General features: G+C 42.4%; 1 protein-coding gene across 1 annotated transcript in view; it reads right to left on the bottom strand.

The window, feature by feature from the left end:
• Positions 1-11,426: 11,426 nt before the first annotated feature.
• The window catches only part of LOC103051455 (potassium voltage-gated channel subfamily KQT member 1-like), a 207,609-nt gene continuing 194,726 nt past the window's right edge, over positions 11,427-24,309 (bottom strand). Inside the window, exon 16 of the mRNA XM_088146177.1 lies at positions 11,427-14,670. Within this exon, the coding sequence (XP_088002303.1) occupies positions 14,566-14,670 (105 nt within the window). The 3' untranslated portion in view covers positions 11,427-14,565. The remainder of the gene's footprint in view (positions 14,671-24,309) is intronic.

The following is a 24,309-nucleotide window of genomic DNA, read 5'->3' as shown; positions in this document are numbered from 1 at the left end:
GCTGAAACCACTCATTGCACGAGGGCCTTTCCCCCAGACTGAGCTGAAGTGCTCTCCACTCCTAGGAAACTAAATCAGCCTGTTGCTGATCCCGCTCCTGCCGCTGTTATTCCGGAAAGCCCTAGGGAGCTTCAACGAAATGGGTGGCCAAGCCCAACAGATCCTATCTACAGGACACTGAGAGCTGGAAGGATTCAGAGAAGGGAAATACTCCTTTACACCAGAACCACTAAGGGTGGCCTGAAGACAGTCTCACTCATGGGCTGGGGATGAGCTGAAGGCAACCTGATGGCACACGGCAGAAGAAAGAAGTTGGCAGGGCATGTTTGGCCACAGTTAGAGGCATGTGGAGCAGACCTTTAGCCATAATATGATTTCTTTCCTTTTGGCCCACTGAACAGCTCTTCATTGCACCCTGAATACCTCTTGTGGCAACCATCTTTGCCTGCTGTACATTATAAAAGTTTTAATTTTACACAAAAACACAATACAAAATAGATAGACAAGATGGGGTCTGGCCACTCCGTACCAAAATATACAACAAATACATCCAACAAGGGGCTTCCTTCACCCCCAGCCCAAGGCCTGGGAGAACACATGGATCTCAGGAGAATATATTTTGTATCACGCGATTTAACATTGAAAATGCATTTTCATAGCCTCTCTTTTCATTTCTTGTAAAATGAAGTTTGATTCTTTTTCTGTCTTGTGAGATTGGTCTAATCTCCCCACAAAGGCAGAGGGAGAGGAGGGACTGGTTTCCCTTGTCCCACATCTCAGTGTTGCAGAACCAGGAGATGGTGCTATAGAATTTATTTCCCTTTTATTTCCCCTTTTACTTGTTGGTAAGGCACACAGGCTATGGGAGCTCTCTCTGTCTCATACAAACTGAATTTAGGAGGCAAGACAAAGCGTAAAGGCATTATCTGGAAGAAAGGAGGTCGAAGCAATAACTACTAAGCTGCACAGAAAGGGCAGAACTAGGCTTTGCTTTGCCACCAAAGTTTATAAACAGTATTTTCTCCCTAAATTGTACATTTCTGGAAGAGAAGGGGCAACTGGTGTGCTTCCTGGTCGTAATACATTTGGAAACTTCACATTCTTAGGCAGGGCTGAAGCCAGCAGCAGGCAAGGACAGTTTGGGTGAGACCACCCTCCCTATATCTGCTTTTTAGATACTGTGTTTTCTCCTCCCTTCTTCTCCGCCTAGTAGACTGTCGGCTGAGAGACCAGTCAGTCTTCCCAGAAGCCTGATCAGCTTGCTTGCAAAGGGCTCATATAGTTGGACTGAAGCTTTGTGACGCCCTGATCTACACCAGCGCACAGTTTCCAAGCTGATGAAACAGATGTCTCTGGAGCAAGGTTTCTATCACCAAATATTGCCTGCAACGCAATGCCCTTCCAAGAGGTCCCATCTGGACATTTGCAGCCCACTATGCTTAGTCATCAAGAGACACACATGCCGATGTGAACCCCCCCTCCGCAAAGTTACCATAAAGGAGTTTGGGTTATAAAGGAAAAGGGAAAGACATTGGATTACGAATCTTTGAGAGCTGTCACATATAATTTATGAAGGCCTCCGTTCCTTGCCATTCAAGCCGCAAGAACCAGAGTGGCTTGCAGAAGGCGAGCTGGGGCTGGTACCAGTCACACTATTCTTACTGGGACAATGGCGGCATTCAACAGCTTTCAGCCTCTGAGAAATGTAGAAAGTGCAACTGTTAAGACGGCTGAGTTGTAGCTGGGTGGGGTGGGGTTGGAAAGCGGAGGCCGAGAAGCGAAATGAGTTGTGTAACCCAGCTCTGAGGCTTATTAATAGCAGCTTGTCACAGAGAGAATGACCGTATTAATGTAATCTCCGGATTGAGAGAACGTCACTGCTCTTAATGGTAGTAATTGTTGCACTGCTATTGTCTATATTCTGAAATGAATATATTCACTTTGGGGAACTGCGTATAAGGATGCCAGGGTCACTCAAGCGATATGCAGGTCTGCAGCTGACATACATTGTGTTAATCAATCAGATGTAATTTCTTGCTTTTATTTTATGTATGTATGTATGTATGTATGTATGTATATATGAATGAATTTTTCAACACAATAAAGGTATACAAAACAAACAAAAAAGGATAGAAGGTAAGAGAAGGAGAAGAAGGAAATGAAAAAAGAAAAGAAATATACAATTACGCCTTCCGCCCTTCTTTCTATTGAGAAATTATCATCTTATTCTTTTCCCCATCCTCTTTGGCCCTTTTTAATCACCAAATCCTGAAATCCTCAATGCGACCTTTTCTTCTTTCAACACAAAGTCCATATAAGGGTTCCCTTTCTTGCTTTTATTTTCCATGATTTAATTAGCAGTGTTTTCTATTTTGCATCCCATTTTGATTTAGCCAAAAGGAGGCTCACTTTCTCTCATTTCCTCACCTTGGCATGAATTTTACCCAAAATATACAGTATGTGTTTTACTTTTACTTGTCCATGGTTTTCATTTCTCTGGGACGCACCTCTCCAAATGTATTGTTCATTTGACAATCTTTATATGAATGTTTCAGGTTAAGCAGCTATGCCCTTGTGGTTTTGGGAGAAAAGATGGAATAATTTAATGTATTGCTATTGGACTTGAACAAGGACCTGATTAAAAAATAAAAGAATGGGTTGGTGATATTTTTGTTAAGTAGATGAGAGCAAGGCAGAAGCTTAACATCTAGATCAGTGTTGTTCAAATTTGGCCATTTTAAGATGAATGGACTTCAACTCCCAGAATTCCCCAGCCAGCATGGGGAATGGCCAAGTTTGAACAACACTGATCTAGAGTTACAGGAACCTGGCAGCAGAGTCAGGAATCTGGGCACACCACTTTACCTTCAATGACTATCAAAGATTTTTTAGGTGTTGTTATGTCATTCTGGACAGATGAAACTTTGGGACATTGGCAAAAACCCCTCGATGTCTACATCTCATGGGATCATGCAATCTTGCAAGATGCCACCGCTCCTGAGAAGCTTCTCAAGAGATTTAAGCTTTGGGGGTTTGACCAGCACAGGCTGGAGGTTTACAGGTGTTTCTGTCCTCAAGGGCAAGATCCCATTGCCAGCTTCTCATCTGAGTGAACAGCTGTTGTGCTGTCCTACACAAGAAAACCTTCCATATTGGCTAACTGATTGATTATGTGCCATCAAGTGATTTTCGACTCCTAGAGACCACATAGGTAGGTTTTCTCCATGATGGTCTATTCCTAACCTGCTCTTTCAAGTCTCCCAATGGTACCCCATTGCCCCTGTGACTGAGTCCATCCACCTTGCTGCTGATTGTCCTCTTCTCTTTCCTTCCACCTTTCCCAGCTAGCATGTGAGATTAAGGATGGCGTACAATAGTTTGCACACTCTGTTAAGTCAGGGGAGCTCTTGTTTGGGGAGAGGGCAATGAGGGACTAGAGCTTCATACACTCCCCTTGCTGCAAGACTGATCTATGAATCCATCAGGGAAGACTGAACAGTGGCCATTGCTGGGTGACCAAAGACCCATTTATTTTTTATGTGCTTTGTGTCCTATCTCATGTAAAAAGGGGACAGCCCTGATCTTTCAAAGGGTTACGCTGGAAAAGAAGACGTTCAGTGGCATGCTTCAGTGGCATACTTTCTTGCTTGCTCGCCATTTGGATGGGAATGCACAAACCAACTTTTAACCAGCAGTTACCCATTACAATTATGTATATGAAGTTGCAAAAGCAATAAGCTCAGAGGATGACGATTAGCACCTAAAGTACTATTCTTGATTGATTAAGACCCTGTTGAGCAAGAGAGCCTATGTTGGCCAAGTTAAAACCACAAAGTTCAGAGAAGCATATGTCCTAACGTTCATAATGAATCTTATCCATAGCAATTCCTAAATTCTGTGACTTCACACGAGATGCTTCACTTTGCTGAACCAATTGTTTCCTCGCTTTGTGTAGGCTAGTAGCTCCTGAAAGCATTGCCTCTCATTGTCAGCAGACCACAGTTGGCTTCAGCTTTCCACAACAAAACGCGCAGCGGTGTCTTGGAATTAGAGAAATTGTAGCTTAGCACATCTGGAGGGCTCAGCAGGGGACAAGGGGGAAGGATAGCTGATGCGCTAGATCAAAGAACTGTAGACGTGGAAGAGGCCACAAAGATCTTCTCTGCAATGGAAAGGAGAACCCATTAAACCATCCTTGTGAGGTGGCTGTTCAGCTTCCTCTTAAAAACCTCCAAAGGTGAAGGTCAGTCCAATTTATGGCAATCTTACGGTCACTGTGAGCATGATAGAAAGCATTCATCTCCAGAAGTGTATCTAACTGGTTTGGAAGCTAGGAGATCCACCTTGACTGCACAATAGATAGGAAGGTGGGAGCATCAATCCAGCAATGAATAAATAAAAATAAAATTTATTTAGCTAACTGTGTTCTCTTTAGAACACTTTTGTTCTGAACCTCAGCTTTGCTGGGTGAAACAGGTCTAATATTAAGAAAGAAATTGTAGTCTGCTCCCTCTTTCCATACTAGAAATCATTTTATAAGCCACCATCTTCTCTCCCATTGGTGTCATTTTGTCCTGTGAATAAACTCAACCTGGCCACAGCTAGACTGTGTTATATGTTGTATTTCTGCAGTTTGCACAAAAGACCAAAGCCCAATTTAAACCCATAAAAAGCCTTCTGACCAGGATGTTTTGAGATCTACCTGCCAGTGGCAGCCACGTGTGTGTGTGTGTGTGTGTGTGTGTGTGAAAAGGCAAGATGAAAGTTGCACCAGTATAATTGAAGCCTTGCCCTAGGATGCCACTAACCCTAACCCTGTCATAAAATCTTTCCTGTCCCCTGTCGTAAAGATTTTGGAAATGGACAGTCATTCTGCAAGGGCCTCCCCAGCCTGTCCTCAAAACTTCAGACGTGCCAAGCAGCCAGGAAATATTGGGGACCTCTCTGCTAGGAGAGCTCTTTTCAATAAAATGTGATCTTTGTGGCTGGCAGGGCCATTACCAAACTATTCAGTGCCAGCTCCCAAAGAACGTGCCCTCAGCTCCAGCTCCTGATGTTTGGAAGGCCAACAGATTTTCTTCCAAGTTTCCCTTGAAATCGATATCCACGTTAAAGTGGAAGTTCTTGATTGGACAAAATATCCTTCCTTTGAAGGGAAGCTGCAAAATGTTTAACTTATGTAGGCATAAGGAGATGGAGACGTGGAAGTACCAAATGCAGAGATACACCCCATCACCTCTTATTTGGAGACTAACCAATAGGACCTGGCCACCTTCCCATCAGATTCTGCACAGTCGGAAAAGCTGATAGGATTTGGAGGTTCAGAACTGATTTCTGAAGAAATGAGAAGGGGACAGGATTCCTGGGTATAGAATGGGAAAGAAAAAGGAGGTTTTTCCACAGGCAGCAGTGCCTGTCGGTCCACAGGCAACAGTAGAAGCCATGATGGTGTCGTGCACAAATGATGCAAATATCGTGTCCACCAGTTGCATCATGCACCTGACCCAAATTACATACAGCAGTTCGCATCATCAGTGTGATGATGTTGTGATGTGTGTGACCACCCTTCTTCCCATTCCTCCCTGGGGGCCTCAATTCCTGGTTTAGAGTCGCCCAACCAACGCGCATCCCGACACTTCCAATGGTCGAGAACGTTTGTTAGACCTGATCCAAATCCAGACAGCTGATGAAGACAAATGGCCCCAACTAATTTGATCTGCCGAAAAATACTCAGCACCTGTTGGCCGGCTTTTCAGGGTGAGAGTCCAGTGCGCCTTAACCACAGCCTCTGTGAGGAACTGCTGGGCTGGTGTGTTTGCATAGCAGGTGGGGAAAGGGAGATTAGCCAAGGAGAAATGTCCAGATGTGGGGGGAAGAAAGAGAAAGCATTGTGTACCAGGGCTGGGCACAGGTAAGTCTACAGGCAATCTGTGTGTGTGTGCGCACACGGACACACCAACATCAATAAAAAGATCAGGGCAGCTTGCTTTAATTAAAACCTGCCTTGGAATTCATTAGCTGGATCTACTGGGTGGTGACCCTAGATCTTCTCCATTCCATTGCTTGGTACAGCTGTTAGTCAATCACCTGCTGGAGGCCTCTCCGGGGCTTTAAAAATCAGCTGTCAGTTGCTGTTGGAGGCAGAGAAAGAATTCAAACAGAGCTGAAATTCGGGATGGCAGCAGCAGGGGCTCCAGGCGTCTTCCTTACTAGCTGTTTACAGGACTGGGTCACTGAGAACCAGGACGATGTTGTGGTTTGGAGGGTGGGCCCAGAGCAGGAAGACCAGCGTTCAAGTCTCCACACAGTCGCTGGATGACTTGAGGTCAATAACGGTTTCTCTGCCTACAGGTCGTTGTGATACTTATACACAGTCAGGACATACAGTATGGAATTCAGTACCCTGGAAACTGGAATGTCCTTGCGGTGGGGTCAAGGTGGTGCCTGTGACCACATGATTAAAACTTTGTCTTTTCTTAAATGTGCATTGCACAGTCGCAGTTGCCAATCTGACCTTTTTGACTCAGAGTCAAACCCCCATGCGAACCCTGTATAATAAACCTAGAACTCCACTCAGAAATAAATGTCATTGCATTTAATGCGGCTTTCTCTCAGTTATACGCATCCTGATTTAGAACAGTGTTTCTCAATGTCGGCAACTTTAAGATGTGTGGACTTCAACTCCCAGAATTCCCCAGCACTCTGGTTAGGGAATTCTGGGCACTGAAGTCCACATTTCTTAAGTTGCTGACATTGAGAAACACTGATTTAAAAACTATTCAAGAGCAGTTAATCTAGCATAAATGTCTTCTTCCTTCCTTCCTTCCTTCCTTCCTTCCTTCCTTCCTTCCTTCCTTCCTTCCTTCCTTCCTTCCTTCCTTCCTTCCTTCCTTCCTGTTGCTGCATAATCCTATATATTCAAAACTCATCCCAGTTCCGTGACCTTTCAAGAAATATAATCCATCAGCAATTTGGGTAACTTTTCCCTTCCTACAATAACAGCAGTGAGCTAAGTTGCAGTTGGGTAAACTTCTGCTTAGCCATGGTACCACCCCGACAGTGAGGATGACAATGACATATCTGCTGTTTTCAGCTACTAAGGAGGCTTGAATGTAATAATGGATTTTACTTGTCCAGGAAAAATGACTTTTTTTTTTTTTTTACAAAAATGTTTATAAGCAGAGTGATGAGGAGCAGCATGAAATAAGATCTAACCAAGGTGTCCGCCAGATTACTTCGAGATGGCAGCCACAATGATATGGCTGGGGCTACTCCCTTGACTTTTTTTTAACCCACCTTGGATGCCCGTCAAGCTGGTTTGGGAGGTTCAGTAATTTCCCTTCTCCCTCTCTCTTGTTTTGGCTGAGATGACAGCTAAAGGTTCAGATTTTTCCACTGTTTTCTACAGGCAGAAAGAAATGCTTAGAAGGACGGATCTGAAATGAGTGCAAAAACAACTAGCAAACCCCTCCAGGAGACACATGGTCTCGGGCAACTGTTCCTAACCACAATAACATCGAACTGTTGAATGGGCATGTGTCATGAAGTCATGACGCATGTTTTGGCACTTGCCCCTCCACTCCGCCTGGCAGAATCACACCTGTGCTGTTGCAACCTAGTTTCTAAAGGTTTAATTCCCCCTCCTCCCCCCACACTTGAAAACTGGGAATCTGGGCTAGCTAATATTCCTGAGAAAGTGGGCTGGGAATGATTGCTCATGTTCTCCAATACCTGCTATCTGTTTGGAAATCCAGCTTTTGGATCCTCTGAATTTCACCCCAGATTTGAAAAGAACAAATCCCTAATTGTTATCAACCATCTTCTTTTGATATTACAGTCAAGGCACTGCTGGCCTCATAAACGTTGGAGCACACCAAAGTCTCTTCTGTCCACAGCAGAGAATTTTTTCCTGTTGGTTTAGGACAGATCATTGTATGCCAACTTCTGACTCTATTTTAAGAGATTATGCTCAAGAGTTTCACTTCTGAAACACTCTTGAAGCAGCAATGAACATGCCCCAAAATAAAGACAAATAAATGTGTTTCTCACAAATGTTTAGAAAGTAAACTGCAGGAGAGTAGTATACTCAGCCTTAAAAGAAAGATAAAAATAAATCAAAACATCTCAAAAGCCTGGACAAAGAAGAGGTTTTCTTAGGGCTTAAAAAGGTTTCAGATTTGGCAGCAAGGAAGCCTCCTACGAGAAGTTTTGTCAAAACTGTGCCAGTGCGTTGAAGCTCCCAAAACAAAAGGACTTGCTGTGTACATTTGACTTTGGAGCCTGGCCTGCTGCTGGTGGTGAGGCAGGAAGGGACAGACCAGCTGGTGGGAAGTGGAGAGTCCAACTTTTGCTGACTGAAAAGGCTGGTCTTTTCTACGTCTCTTGAGGAACGCCATCCTGTACCTGGAAGGTACCTGCAAATGGGTCTAACTCAGTGTTGTCCAAACTTGGCCACTTTAAGATGGGTGGACTTCAACTCCCAGAATTCCCCAGCCAGCCATGCTGGCTGGGGAATTCTGGGAGTTGAAGTCCACTCATCTTAAAGTGGCCAAGTTTGGACAACACTGGTCTAACTGAACGCTTCTGCATATTCAAAGGTGCCTTCTGCATTTTAAAGAAGAAATGCACCCCAGGCAGAGGGCTAAGCTAGGGACATTTCCCCAGGATTTAGCATTCAGTGAACAGAAGGTTGTGCTGTCTGTGGGAAGCCAAATCCTTCTGCTGAGCCCACCTGCAGTCTGAAACGGTCCTGGATGGCCACGGGTTTCTCGCGCCTGGGAGAAGGAGCTCGGAGCCAACTCGCATAGCTTCATCCCACTGGGGGACTGGTGTTGGTCCCTGCACATGGGACTTACTTGGAATAAACGCCGGAGAAGAGAAAGGGGTAGATAAATGAAAAATTCATTACAGCCTGCCCTGCCAAAGGCAAATTCTGCTTTGTTTTATTTTCTTTGCATTTCTCATTTCCTTTCTAAGTGAATAAAGTAACTGTGCATAGATGATCACGATGGAGAAGCACTTCAGGAGGGCATTGTGCCAGGAGGGCTACCTACGAAGGAGGTGAAAAAGCAAGATGGTACCACACCCATGAGATCAAAGCCTCACCTCCTTTTAACATGCGTCGCATGTGCGATGCACATAAAAAGAGGGTGAGGCTTCAATCCCATGGATGTGGAAGCCTTATTTATTTATTTATGTATTTATGTATTTATGTATTTATGTATTATTTATTTCCTCTCCACAGATTCCCCTGATGCTCAGGATTGGACGTAACAATTTGGATTCCCTTGCAAGGCTTTTTTGCACTGCAAAGCTCTCAGGAATCTGACGTTCTGCTCCAGTTTTATTTTCTGTTCTGTTCCTAGAGCAAACTTCTCCCTTCCACCTTGGAGAGGAAAAGGCTAGGAGGTGGGCTCTTGACATTTCATTTATGCTTCAAAAACATCTCTCACTGACGGGAGATTAAACTCTAGGTAAACTCATAGAACAAATCAGCCCAGAGTTCTCACTGAAGGCACACATGACCAGATTCAAATTATCCTACTTCGGACACATTATGTGAAGATCCAGCTGTCTGGAGAAGGCTCTGATGCTGGGAAAGGGGGAAGGAGAGAGAAGAAGACAACTAGCAGCAAGGTGGAGGGACTCACTTACAGTGGTGATGGGGGCACTGTTGAAAGATGTGAAAGACCAAGTTAGGGACAGATTGTCATGGAGAAAATCTAGCTATCTACCAACTGATGATATATAATCAGTCAATCAAATAAACAGCATGAGAGACTACTATCTGCTTTGGACATTTTTCTTCAAATGATGGTTTTTCTCTCAACCCAGATAAACTCTCATAGGTTGAGCATTATCTCTTTGGCTTTGAAGTTTACGTGATGGCTGGTTCTTCCTTAACAGGCCACCCCTGGAGATCAGACGACGTCAGAGATGAGTTAAACTCCTGTTGAGTTTGCTCCTATCCCACCACCTCAAACCCATCCCCGTTAGCAGGGTTGTGAGAGGGGAACAATCCAGCCAGGCACATGGAGTTTTCAAGAGAGATGCTCAGGAACCACAGGCAGAATAGGTGCTTTGGCTAATGAAATGACCTTGGAGCAATTTGGCCTTTTCATATGTGACAAAGATTGCTCACCACATGGCTAAGAACATGCTGTATTAGAGACTAGAATATAATCAGTGTAGAAGGTTAGAGAAATCTGTTCTTCTTGGAGGAAAAGAGCTCAGTGAGAAGTTAAGGTAGGGAGCCTGCAGTAGCCCTAGTCACAAAGCAGGTTCAGGATTTAGCCCCACCAAGCTCAGACTATCTGCAGCTGGGAGAACAATCTCACTTTTTCTTAAACAGCAGCCCTCAGAATTATTCAGATAACATGTTGCCTTGAATGGCAGGTCTGTCCTAAGTGCTACGTAAATCCTGAAAGCTGTCCTTGCTGCTTTTCTGCAAGCAATTCGGGAGGCCTGCAATAAATCATACGAATAATTAAAATAAACAACATTGTCAGAAGGAGCTCCAGTTACCCAGCACAGAGGAATAATCCAGAAGAAGAGGTCAAGAATTGTAATTGTGTGTTGAGGCAGAGGGTTGGGGTGTCTGGGCTTCAACAGCAGCTATTCATGCTCACCCTTTGTACCGGCTTACTCATATTTGTCATATCCCAAAGACAGCATGATAAATGGTATTGACCTAACAACATGCTCAGGATCCTTCCTTCAATTCCAGGGTCAGTTTGTGGTGGTAGTGGTGGTGGATGGCCTTCTTGGTAGGTGCCTAAAATCAAAAGGGGTTCTTTTCCAAGCACAACTACAGAGTTCTCCTTAGCAACATTCATTGAGAAGAAAGGGATGAGGACACAAGAATTCCAGCAACTCAGTTAGCTCCTATTTAGAAGAATATATCTTCAGATGGGTGAAGATGTTTTAATTTTCTTTCTGATAGCCCTCTGATGAATCAGCAAAGAGGTGGGTCTCTTCATTGTCACTGACTGTTTCCATATCAGCCTTCTGAACTCTACTCTGATCTCCTTTTATATGAAGGTTCAGCCCATATGCTCTTTTAACTGAGTTAGATACTGAGGCCACTTTGAGCTCCTGCTGAATAACTTAATAGATTTTGTCTGGGTTTATGGTGGGAAGTGTATTCTGGTTAGACAAAGTACCTTTCATTGGATGACCAATAGCCTATCTTTCCTTGAGTGGGCCAGGATTTTCTTACAAGAGTAGGTTTGGAGAATAAGTGATGAGTTAACCATCTCCCATTTCATTGACTTCATAGGTACAAACATTTCCTTATGTTGCTACAACACATTTGTAGCCTGAAGAAAGCACAGGAGAAAACAGAGGGACCCCACAACGATATGTAAATACCATGATGGTAAAAAGATGACATCCAAGGATTTTCAAGTTTTAATTAGGGTTTTCATGAGAGGATAGCTCTTTATATATGTATCATCAGGGACACAATTCTAATTTGGAAGGACATTCAAGCAAATGTTGAGAGCTGTTTAAGTGCTGTTGAGTAGGTACCACCTTCTGTAGGGATGTTCAGTGCTCATCATTAGCTGTCTCCAATGGAAGCCAACAATCAAAGATGACACTTGGGATAACATAGGCAAGTTATCATTTGATGCTGGGATCACTGAGGGATGAATGGGCATGACAACAAGTTGGACAAATCTGTAAAAATACCTAGGGAGTCTTTAATAGACAAAATCTTTGCAAGCGAGATGGCTACTTACAATATTTCCCAGCAATGGCATATTTAATTTTTTTTTGCATGTACGAGACAAATTGTAATCTATTCTATAAACAGTTCTACAATGGACAATTCGAAGAAACATGTACACATTCATTCAACATATAATTAAAAAATTCAGAAAAGTTGTTTAATTGTAATGTCCATTTACACCATTCTTTTCAGCAAAATACTGTTATTTCCTGCACTCTCCTGTAGAGCTGCCATAGATTCATCAATGCGCCACACAGAATTTACACACCCTGTAAGTAGTGTCTGACACTGTTTGGAGGAAGTGAGTGGTGTTGGAATCTGGGGACTTCTCAAAGTTCAGACCTGAGTTATAATGGACTCGCCAAAATCATGAGGGGGTGGGGGAAAGCCACGGGGAAGGGTTGTGACAATGTTGGAGTGCTCCTTTTAAAAACCTTCATGTCCAGGTAAAGCATAGTTTAACGCTCAGCAGTCACTTCCAAGGCACTGGATTCAACAGGTAGGAAGCTGCTGAGTTCAGCAACGTTATACGATTCATCTCTGGACTCCCCAGTTGGAATGTTTGGCAGGAAAGCAATAAAGATCAGGCACTCAAAGAGTAACCAGGTTTGAAAAAAGAGACCAGCTCTTGTTACCATTTCCCCACCCTTTTCTTATAAGGGTAGGTTTTGAAAAAGGGAGGGGGACAAGCATGGAAAAATAAGAAGGCCATCCTTGAGATTATAATTAGGCAGAAGAGAATTCCTTGAAGACCACAACCTTTATGCAGTAGTGCATGGAGAAATGTAATACAAATTACAACAGTGTAAGTTTGCCCGCTTCACGACACAGCCTGCCTTATGGAAGCTGTGACTACAACGCACATGAGGAACTGTCATACGGTGCGATTCATGGTCTGTGTTGCCCAGCTGTGTTGATTCTGGGAGGAGATCCTCCAGCCTTCTCAAACCCTGTCAACCTGGAATGATTTAACTGGAGATACTGCAGGGCGTTCAATCTTCTGTAAAATAACGTGCTTCGTTTCTCAGCTCTGGCCTCTTGTATCCCTGAAGCAAAACACCACTCCTCCCCCCAACATATTAATGAGGATTTAAGTCAATGCTGAACGCATTAAAAACTGAATGCTCATGAACAGTCAAGGCAGTGCCATGTGGAATGCCGGTCGCACTAATTTATGCTGGCCTAGGTCCTTTTCAGCCAGGAGCAGGGTGCGCAAGCTAGGTTGAATTCCGTTGTCGCTGGATAAACGCTCAACGTCTGCATTGCACAATAATTCTTATCCACTTAAATCTGAACTAGACTGTTTTATTGGTGAACATGATATGCCGTTGGCTTAAGTGGTCAACTGTTTAAACACTATGACCCTGAGCCAGATTTTTGTCAGCATTTATCTAAGAAGTCGATGATGCACAATTCTAAAAAATACTGCTTTTGTGGATTGTGGCTGGCTTGCCTCCTCTGAGATGTCGACCGATCCAGGGTTTATTGGAGGCAGCACCAAGCACAACGATTATGTGCGTCCGTTCTGTATGAATCCCATGTGATGCCAGAGTACAGGACAGAAATGCCAGTTAAAACAAAGGCACGGGTTCTGCACACTGGGGCTTCTCTTCTGGATTAACTTTAAAAAAGCCCTCAGTACTACCTACAGCTATAAGAATGTCCTTTTCCTCCATTTCAAAGTCCTTCCTGCTCATTTGCAACCAGCGATTGCTGAGATGAGAAGAGTTTGCTTAGCTCTCTTGCAAGATATCTCAGAGAGTTTGTCTCATGAATGTCTTCCAGATCCCTCTCATTGACACAGAGTATGGCTGGACTGTCAACAAAATGACCTAAACAAGTAAAACAAACAAAATAATAAACACATAAATAAATACCGCTAAACATCTATTTATGGAACGTTCCACACTCTTTTGAAAATCGTTTCTTTTTGAAATTTTTCTATTGGATATGGATTATTTATCCTGTGGCTTGTTAACAGAAACATATGTTTTTTAAATATCCGTATAACACTGAAATATGAGATTGATATTGCAATTGCTATTGTTTGTACCAGTTTATTACTATTATTTGTTAAAAACCCTAATTTTGTATCTATTTATTAATGGAAAAGGGAAATTCCTATATAGTGTGGCTATTAAACAGGAAGAAACACTCACAGTTATGGAAGGAAAAAAGAAGCAAATTTTTAAAGATGAAAGGAGATTTGTACAAGTTCTTTCCTCACTTCTGATGGTACGTTAGAAACACTCACGGTTCTTAATCCTGTGAATGGTTCAATCCACATTACGGAAGCAAGAAGTAGCAAAACTGTTGAGGGCTTCAGGAAACCTGTTAATGATTCACTTGGTAATTGTGTCAAAGTTACCTTCTGCTAAGAGTAAGAGGTGTCAATCTGAGATGTTGTGCTAAGGCAGTAGGCACCTCAACACACATATCGGCATGAATCTGGCTACAGATGGCACTTCTCTCCCTAGAAGTAGGGCATCCTGACGAGAAGATGGTGCCCCAGAGACTCCCCTGTCCAAAAATTCATCCTAGGAGACAGAATCAATCAAGTCTTATAGCTGGGAGAGGGCCTTCTGTCCTCCTCACAAATCTTCTACAACTTGCTGATTCCATCTCATGATGCATGAAGTGAGGCTAAAGAAGGAACATGGCTTAAACTGAATGGTAAGCGGGGTCAGTTTCATCTTCGTCTTCTTCATGGAGCCATTGAATCTCTTGCCCATTTGGATCTCAGCATCAACTTCTGTAACTTAAGAAATGGGAAAAGGATGCAAATGCTGTTCAGAGGAGTTTACGTCTTGTGGTTCAGAATCTGATGTGGACTGTTAGCACTTGGCTGAAGAAGGAGCCTGTGCTGGCGATGGCCGCTTCCCAAACTGAGTCTGAAGAGCATCCATGATGTCATTCAACTTTTGGTCAATCTGGGTGACCTGTTGGAAAAGGCACATGGTGTGTTACTTTGCTCATCGAGGCATGTGTCAGTTATGCCCCAAAGCAGGAACTGATTCCAGGGCTAAATCTCCTATCACCTTGTTTTATGGAGTACATTTCCAACATGAAACAGCAGCAGATTGGATCACATTTCCTGCAACGTAACAAAATAACTGAGTCTGTGGATTGTGATAGCTTAAGCACAACCAGTCCATTAAAAATCAGATGATTATTCTGTTAAACATTTGTTAACCACAGAAATGCGTTCAGTGTAATAATACCTGGTAGCTAATTCCTTTGATAGGCCCAGTCAAATGAACATTTCAGCTAACTGTAATCCCAGGCAAATGTTCAAATAAAGTGAAATGCATCGGAACACATTTTCTGACATGGAGCATTAGGCATCAATTGTCACATTGGAAAAAGCCCCCCTGCCTCCCCACCATATTTTCTGGCAATTTCAAAGCCATGACAAAACCCAGGATTTTTAAGGGTTTGTTTTTTTCTGGAAAGGGGTAAAATGAAAATTCTGCCAAAAAGGAAATTGATACTCACTTTTGCACAAAACCAGGAACATCCATGGGAGGGGGTCAAAAAAGTCAAGATGGCATCTGTGACTGAACAATTGAAGCCTCACACATTTTCAACACCCCCCACCCCTGCATAAAACCTGCATGAAAATCAAGCTTATGTTGTTACTTTAAGAACCCATGCATTATTCATAGCTTAATAGCTGATATACATATTGGACATATTTGTAAGATTTGTGGGGAAAGTATTCTTTTCTAGGCAGATGTTAAGATAAAATCCCTCCTAACGTAATTTACATATTTATTCAAAAGTAAGACCTCCCCTATATGATGGACCTACTCTCAGAGACACTTGTATTAAAAAAAATAGTTTTAATTTCCCACAAGCAAAATTGTGAATATACCTAACATTAGTGACAGGACTGTAAAGTGCAATCCCCTCTCCAAGTATTTTGTAGTAAACAAAACAGAACAAAAATATATCTCATACAGTGACACTATTAAGGACTTTTTAAATACTGTAAATGCAAAACCACAGAGTTCTACAATATTTATAAGGCTTATTGTCTAATATGTAAACATCCATTCTATAATTTGTGGGTAAGTCAAACTTCATCTTCAAAGCTTTGCCTTCATTCCAAAAGGAGGGAAAAGCCCTAATTGATTTCCCCAGTATCCCAGCAATTCCAGATTTTCCGTGGGAAGGATATACATGCGGGGAAAAATCTTTGAGAAATCTTTCCTCCAGGGTCCTGCCATCTGGAGCACTGAAACAGAAAGATAAAACAGTGGCCCCAGAGAGCTGTGAAGAACGACTCCAGGAAGAAGACCAAGCAATTTCCAGAGGAGTGTTGGGGTAGAGACATTTGGCTTAGAGTTGGTGTGAATAGCTGAGCTACACACACGAGTACTTTCCAACTGAATTAACACTCCACCAGATGACAGTTGGCAAAGATAGACCCAGGGGATCCGCAGATGGCTGGAACAACTGAAACTAAAGTCACGTAATAAACCTTCATTCTTTGGGGGACTCAACAACAACAAAAATTGCTCCCTTCATTCCTGCTTTTTGTTTTCAAACACCAAGTGGCAAACATACTTTGGCTGTAAAACTTGTAGTAAATCCACTATAGTCTTAATTATCAGTAGTCTACTACTACAGTATTGGCTTGGTTTCCCTTCTAATAAGCTTAGCATCACACCTACTTGGGCCCTCTGCAAGAACCTTTTGTGGGTAATCGTGGCCAGCAGTAAGAGGAGACTCATGGAATTATGTTTGATGGGTTAAACTTACTACAGGTTACTACCAGAAACAAATATTGCAATATACAGTATCCCCTGGTGCTCTTGTCCAAGGTTTCAACCACTTTTTTTCTAAGCTTGTCTATTGAATACCTTCTCCTTTCCTTCTAGCACAGTGGCTGAAAAACACAGCCATTTCATCTTCTGCATTTCCTTCTTCTGTTCTCCACTCATCTGTGTTGGTCAGCTGGGTTCCTCTTATAGATGTGGCTCTCTGTTCCCTCTGTTGCCTGTGGCAGAAGTCCTCATGTGAAAACCTGGAGGCCTCACCCACCCTGGGCAGAGGTCAAGGCTGTGACCTCAGAGCTGTCTTTTCTGACATGGCCGTGGTCTCTGGGGTATCGGATGCTTACACAGCTGTGGGGGCAGTGAGAACTTAAAGCAGGGAGACTCAAGGCTGAGATTTGACACTTCAGGGACTTTTTCTTGAGCTTCCATAACTTTAAAAAGGGAAGCCCTTGCAAGGCTGGCTAGGGAATTCTGGGAGGTGAAGTCCACAGGCCTTGAAGTTGCCAAGGTTGAGAAACACTGCTGTGGACCTTCAACTTTCAGTCCTGATCTTGACAGAGTGGCAACTCTCTGCATAGAAAGAATAGCCATCAGGTGATACGGCAACTTTTTCCAGGAGCGCGCCACTTAAAAACTTCCAGGCTTTTCCTGTTAGTTCAGCATCCAGACAGGCCATTTGAATGTCAACATGCTTTATCAACCAACATACTGTACGTTTCTTCTGCTTTCTAGGTAAAGTGGAAAAAAACAAACCCCAGAAACAATTTCAGAAAGATCATATCAGCTGTATTTTCAGAAGGAAGGAAGGAAGGAAATTAGGAGTCGGGGCAACAGTGGAATATGTTTCAATAATATTCCTTGTAGGATGAGGTTGAAAACTGAAGCCATATGAAAAAGAACACCAAAGGCAATTAGATAGCCTACAGAAAAGTAATTGTCTGTACTTCTAGAGTAAGGAGTGTCATGTTTCTATTTCCTATTTTTGAAAAGTCATGACCCAGTTCTTGGAAAGACTCTATACAGTTCGTAACACTCTAAGTTCTCCATTGGGAGTTAACTGTCATTAAATAAATACCTAACAAGACAAAGTGAGGCTGGTGAAGGTGCTGGGCTGGGATTGGTGAGACTTATCCTCAGGTCCTCACTTGATTTTGGAGCTTTACTGGGTGACCTGAGATGATACTTGCTGTAAGGAAAAATGGAGGATGGAATACTTGAGCGTTTGGAGAAAAAGAGAGTACAAATCTAATAACGAATTAAACAATATGTGCAACACACATCTCCCTATGCTTTTCACACCAAGTTATACATGAAGAACTGACTAAGGCCCACTTGAAGCATTATCTGGCACCACATTTTAATTTGCCAGTTGGACTGCCCCTTTCAGGACATTTCAACACCTTCTGGCTCTGAAGTTTCAGTTTTACACATGTCTCCGGGCATCTGCTCAGTCCCTATTTTAATGTTTTTCTTATTTACAAGAAGATTGTGAATATAGAGCCACCCTGTCTGGCTGAGTATCAGCCTGAATTGAAGAGAGGGAGAAGGAGAAGAACAGGAAGGAATATGACTTAGGGCAACTTTTCATTTCACTTGTTAACTCAACAGAGATTGGTAGAAGCTGATCCAAGAGCAGTTTTTTCTCCTTTATTACAAATCACGCTCACAAAGCATCTGAGAGAGCAGTGTTATACATTGCTCTACTTGTTGTTGTTCTTATGAAGTTTCTATGTTGCTGAGTTTCTCTAGGTTCTGATTGGTTCACAGAATGCCAAAACACAAGATTAAAAACATCAGCCACATAAAATACATAATTTTTCCATCATAAAGACTATTGCCCCAATCTTGCCCCCCCCCTCCACCCCCCAAATGGGTTGAAATGACAACTCCTACAATTCTGTTAAGTTCTGGCCATGGTGTATTTGTAAATTCAGAGATAATGTAGGTCATCTCTAAAATGGATATTATCTTTATGTTGTATTAACTCAGTTTAACCTCAGAAATGAGTTGTGAGTTCTCTGAAGATACATGTGTACTAGACAAGTCAACAATTGAGCAATAAGAAGATAATGGTCGCTTAAAAGAAGCTCAGTCTTGCCCTGACTTGTCCCAGCTCTACTAGGACCGGGCTGGGCCAGAGGATAGCACCGCACAAGCCCAAGTGCAATTAATCTGGCCTTTCTGAAGGTGTCACTCCAGATCTCTTCTGTGGCCAGCTGCATTTGTGACGTCAAAGGGCAGTGGCTCCACCCTTTGATAATTGTAGATGGAAGCCTTGAACATGAAATGTCTGGCTCTGACTTCTCAGACTCAGCATCCACCCTTAGTGGTGACACTTGTCATGTGAAATTGTCATGACATCCACAAGTCATTGAGATGGCTTTTAAACTGGAGGACTTAAAAGGGGATGGGAGAAATTCATGAAGGACAAGTCTATCAAAGGCGACCAGCCTTGAAGGCTCAATGGTGCCTCTAGGATGGCGGAAGCACGTCTCCAAATACCAGTTGCAGGGGAACAATGGTGGGAGACGGGTTGTTTTCCATCTCCTGCTGGAAAGCTCCCAGAGGCATCTGGTTGGCCAGTGGGAGAAATGAAATGTTGGACTAAGGTGGCCTTGCCCTGATCCTATCACATAAATAAAATACAATAATTGACCAAAGACAGAAGTCAAGGGGAATTTCAAATATCATATATTTAAAATGCTACGGAGATCAAGATTTCACTGTTTCTTTCCATGAGGATTGTCATGAAGGATTAGCTTCTCTGACCTATAGAATCACACAGAAGTGGGGAGAGAGGAGGGAGGGAAAGCCAAGCTTTCATCCATGTGATTATCTTGTTTGAGTTTCCTGTTCGTTCTTGTTTATTTTCATTCCACCAAACTTATCTATGATTTGCCATCATTTCCCTGCTCTCCCTTCCTTTCTCCCCAACAGACCCACCCATTCTTAGGTTAGGTGTTAGGGCTCTGGTGACCTGGATCATAGGAACTTTAAAAAAAAAAAACACATTTCCATTTGTTCTGGTTTCCATCTACCTTTCCTGTTTAAATTCACACACGCAAGAATCCTGTTTCCTCCCCCATCAGCCATGGCTATTTGTTAGCAAAGGTATCTCCTTGGGGGGAAATGGAGGGGAAAAGACCTCTCTCTGCCTGGATTTAAAAATGAGCATTTTTCCATGATTAACGGTCATGTGCGTAGAAGAAAGAGGTATCCCCCATACATACACAATGTTTTTCTTTAAAGAGTAGGACTGCCCTTAAAATAATTCTGCACTTATCTAAGAGTAGGGCCAGTTGAATTCCATGAGCCTTACACTGGGTAAACAAGTAGGCAAATGCAGAATGAGTTGGTTGAGCCTATATGATTGAAGGTATTTGAGAATAACTTCCATTTGCACATCCTCGCATATAAACCACATATTAGCCTTGGCAATATTCACTGAAATACGTACTATATAGAAGGAAGCGAAGATGAACATCTTCCAGTGGGTCTGCATCAGACTGATCCAGAAAATAAGATGACCACCCTCAATATTCTGGTCTGGGATTAATTAATTGGCTGTACAGGAAAATTCCAAGTCCTGCTGGATTTTGCTTTTGAAATAACATTTTATTGCATTACGTTTTTGCTCTGTAAGAATTGTGTAAGCTGCCTAGTGAGTCAAAATGCCTTGTGAAAGGATGACATAAATGTGTCAAATGCTAATAATTCATAAATTCATTATCCAATATAAGAACAAGTCATCTGCACTGCAACTCCCATTCTCACAAACCTTATTTCTGTTTTCCACCTGCCTCACCTTGATTTGGTATCTGGGCAATGGAGTGATGGTGGAAAGATAAATACCTCATTTCTTCACCACCCTGGAGCTGTTCAAAATGCAGCAAATATGCTTGTTTCTCAAGCCCTACAACGACGATAACAACTTTTTCTGAATACAAATGATCAGGGGCATCAAGGGGGACGTTAAAAAAGTTGAGGTGGTGTGCATGATGCACATAAAAAGGGTGGCCATAGCCCCCATCGTGACTTTTTTTGACCGCCCTGACAGTCCTGCAGACAATATAGCCATATACATGAGGCATTTTCCTCATGGAAGAAGGACAGTATGTCTTCAAGGGTGGCACACCCCATTTGAATTTAATGGTAATAAATAAAAATTCCCTCGCATAGTTATCTTCAGAACAAGACAATATCTTCATAGTAGATATTGTCTTCACATATCTTCACAACAATATCTGCATAGTTATCTTCACAACAAGACGAATGTAGTTTGCTGCTACCTTCTTCTGGAATTTTCCCTAATTTTGCAGTCTAGTGTAGGTCCTGGGACTTCCTGGTGATGTCCTTTCCAAAGGAATAACCACATGTGAATCTGCATAGCTCTTTTGAGATCAGCCAAGGCTGTTTAGATGAGGGGCCTTCGGGGATGTCTGCAGGATATGGTCCCGGAAATCAAGAGGGTGGTCACAATGGTGCAGTTGGCTACCATCCTGACCTTTTGGACCACCCCTTATTAAGACTGCAGAATGCTCATTCAGTTGTTTCAGTGTGTGCTTCAGAGATTTATGTCTCTTGGATCACACATTAGGAAAGGCAACGTAATAAATCCCTTTTTACTATGAGAAGATGACAGATTTAATTAATGCTTGAAAAGTGGTGAGTTGAGATAGAAAAGGTTTTAATCATAAAAAAAGAATGATGTCTCTCTCACAGATATAGTTGCTGTTACCACAAAACACTGCTGTTTATTTATTCATCCATTTTACCCTATCAAATATTAGTTTACCCTCAAATAACGTATGCTTTAAAAAATACTGGTTTTTCTGAACTAAACATTCTGAATTAATATCTTGGAGCTAACAACCAGAATAAATTTGGGACCTTTTCTTACAACTTTATTTGGGAAGAACAAAAGCATGCGTGAAAGATCCTACACGTAGAAGCAAATGGACCTGTGCAGAACATCTCTTGCACACACAAATTTCCACCACCTGTGAAATACTGTATGAGAACTGATGTGATTGGCTGAAGTGCTGATACTAGCAAGCTCCCTCCCTCCCTCCCTCCCTCCCCAAAGTGAAACCTACACAGCATTAAGCATTGAAATATGCACTGCAAAGTAAAGCACATCATGTGCCTGAGAACAAGATAAGCAATGCTTCTACTCAAACTGCACCTCGGCCCTGAAGACACACTGAAATCACCCAGGCATCAGGCCTAGCTTGGATCGCACTGTCACAGCTGCCATCTTGGATTTTCTCAGCACACCCAGCAGACACCGTTGGACAATCCAGAAAATTACAAGGACCTGAGCTATAAAAGATTTGGCACATGATAACCAGCACCTTGTATTGGATCCAGAAGTCTACTGGAAACAGAGTAGCTCTCACCAAATCAGTCGTAGTCACGTCTGGCTTGCCTTCCAGAGCAGCCCCATGTAGAATGACTTGCAGTCATCCAAAAGGATTTCTATCTTGTTTTATGCAAATATGCATTTATGACTTCCTTCTGTCCTTCTTTTGATACCTTGTTTAAGATGGCAACGTGTGTGTGTGTGTCCACTCTCATTTGACAGAGTAGACTGGGATGAGATCACTGTTGGTGCAAAGTTGCCCCAAAAGCTCTCATTCCTGAAGGTGGACCCTGGTTTCTCCAGTCCTACCTCATTGCCTTAATTATGGCACATATCAAGATTTCTCCGCCATTATCTCTGATCAGAAATATATGGAACTGATTGATTATCTGCCATCAAGTCGTTGTCGACTCTTAGCGACCATATAGATGTTCTCCATGAATATGGAACTACAGCTGTGAAAATATCATTACTGCCATTATTGATACTAATTAATTTTAAAGTATTTTACTAATTTGCTCAATTAGTAGTTAACAGGCACCTAATAGGTAACGTTTTCACATGTGCCATATATTTAAAAAAGGTGTGATGCAATAAAAATATCTGGAAATAGTGATGTATTGATATTGTTGGCCTTGATTGATATTTGACCTTCAGTGAAAGCCTTAAACAGGAAAGGGGTACTGGTGAATAATAGAATAGAATAGGACCTGAATCTTTATGCAGCAGCCTTTACAAGCTATAGAATAATCCTGGTTAAATTGCTCCTTTTTGAGAGTGCAGTCCTCAGCTTCATGGCATTCAGTGGGATATTCTACTGCAGGCCTGCATAGAAATCTAGTCTTGATCGAGTAACAAGACAGGTTCTGATTTGCAGTTTCAATGTTGCTTTGGAATAAAAAAGAGACCCCATTAGATCCATATTTCTTCCATAATAAATCTCACCAGTTATGGATCTGTGATTTTTACTGTGCAGCCTATCAACGTCAGTTTCATCAGTAACCTGATGGGGTTTCTTTGGGAAAGGATGATAATATAATTCAAAGTCTATGCAAAATTCAGAGGAATAGATTCCACAGGCTAAACTTTACATGTGTACTCTCTGGTCATCTTTTCCTACCAGATTCCTAATGTTGCAGGTAAGTTTCCCCGAGCAATTTCACACTGCCACCCGTTCTGCTCTCCCGTCTCTTTTGAAAGTGACACACGCTCAGATGTATGCCTTCCAGCCTTGAAACGCTGAGAGCACCAATCTGCTGATCAAGAAGTGTAATGAAAATGAAGTTGCTAGAAATCCCCTCACCCCCACAAGAGGGGAAGAAGATATGCCCTCCGCATTTTTTGTTTTGCTTCTGTGGCTGCACAGGGCGAGAAATGAGTGATTGCCACGAGGGGGAGAAGCGAAGCTGCCATGCCACCATTCTTCTCCTTGACAGCGTGAGGTCAAGAGCCACGAGTGGGATGGGGCAAAAGCTCCTGCTCCTGAGAAAATGGCCTGTCTGCGCGGTCTGCAGAGATCCAGCATCTCAAAGGGAAAGGCCACCGTCAAGGAGATTTCAGACACATCAAAACTGAGCCAGAAATAAATCAACAGAATAAAGACAACATTCTGTGATCGCATAATTCAGAGTTGAGTTTAGAGTGGTACAAAGGCTTTGGTGGAAATTCCCTAAGTTGCCAAGGAAGGTGGAAATAACAATAACAATAATTACATCATGAGAATGAAGAAGATCTTATTGATTGATTGATTGATTGATTGATTGATTGATTTGATTTGTCCCCGTTTGGTCTTAAAGTCCAAACTCAGTGGAGGAAACACCATCAAGGCAATTAACACCTGGGCAATTCCAGTCATTAAATACACAGCTGGAATAGTGGACTGGGCTAAAACCTTTTTTCCAATATTGGTTTTACAGACCAGTTCTTTCTCGTTCATTAATAACTCAGCCCAAGTACTCCAGCTAATCTGAATTCACGAATGCTGTCCAAAGCCATCAAAATCATTTAATGACATAATTCTGACCTCCTGCCTCGCCTTTTCAAATGGCTAAATCACTAGCTGCAGAAAAATTATTTGCTTTCAAAAATCCAAGTCACTGAATATATACCAAATGCCAGTGACTTCACATATTGTTCAATAACAATTTCCTAACTGTGCATTACATGAATATTGATTTGTTTGTTATATTTGTACCTGTTTCAGTTGACAGGCTCTTGATGGTAACAAAACCCACACAAGGAAAATGATAAAATATCCACGGGAGAAGATAAAAAAATAAAAAGTAATAATATCAATATTTTGGAACAAAAGTCTAACCTCAACCTGACTCAGCACTGGCTGTTTTCCTGTTCTGAAGCAATCCGTATAGGAGAGAGGAATGGAGGAAGCTGGAATAATAAGGAATAATTTTGCAGAAGACTTCAATGCAGGAAGT

Source organism: Python bivittatus, unplaced genomic scaffold (assembly GCF_059951505.1).
Source record: "Python bivittatus isolate LINGU-HERP-01145 unplaced genomic scaffold, Pbiv_v1 ctg000010_np1212, whole genome shotgun sequence".
Classification (NCBI taxonomy): domain Eukaryota; kingdom Metazoa; phylum Chordata; class Lepidosauria; order Squamata; family Pythonidae; genus Python; species Python bivittatus.
Note: the sequence above shows the minus strand (reverse complement) of the source record. Positions and strands in the feature narration are given on the sequence as shown.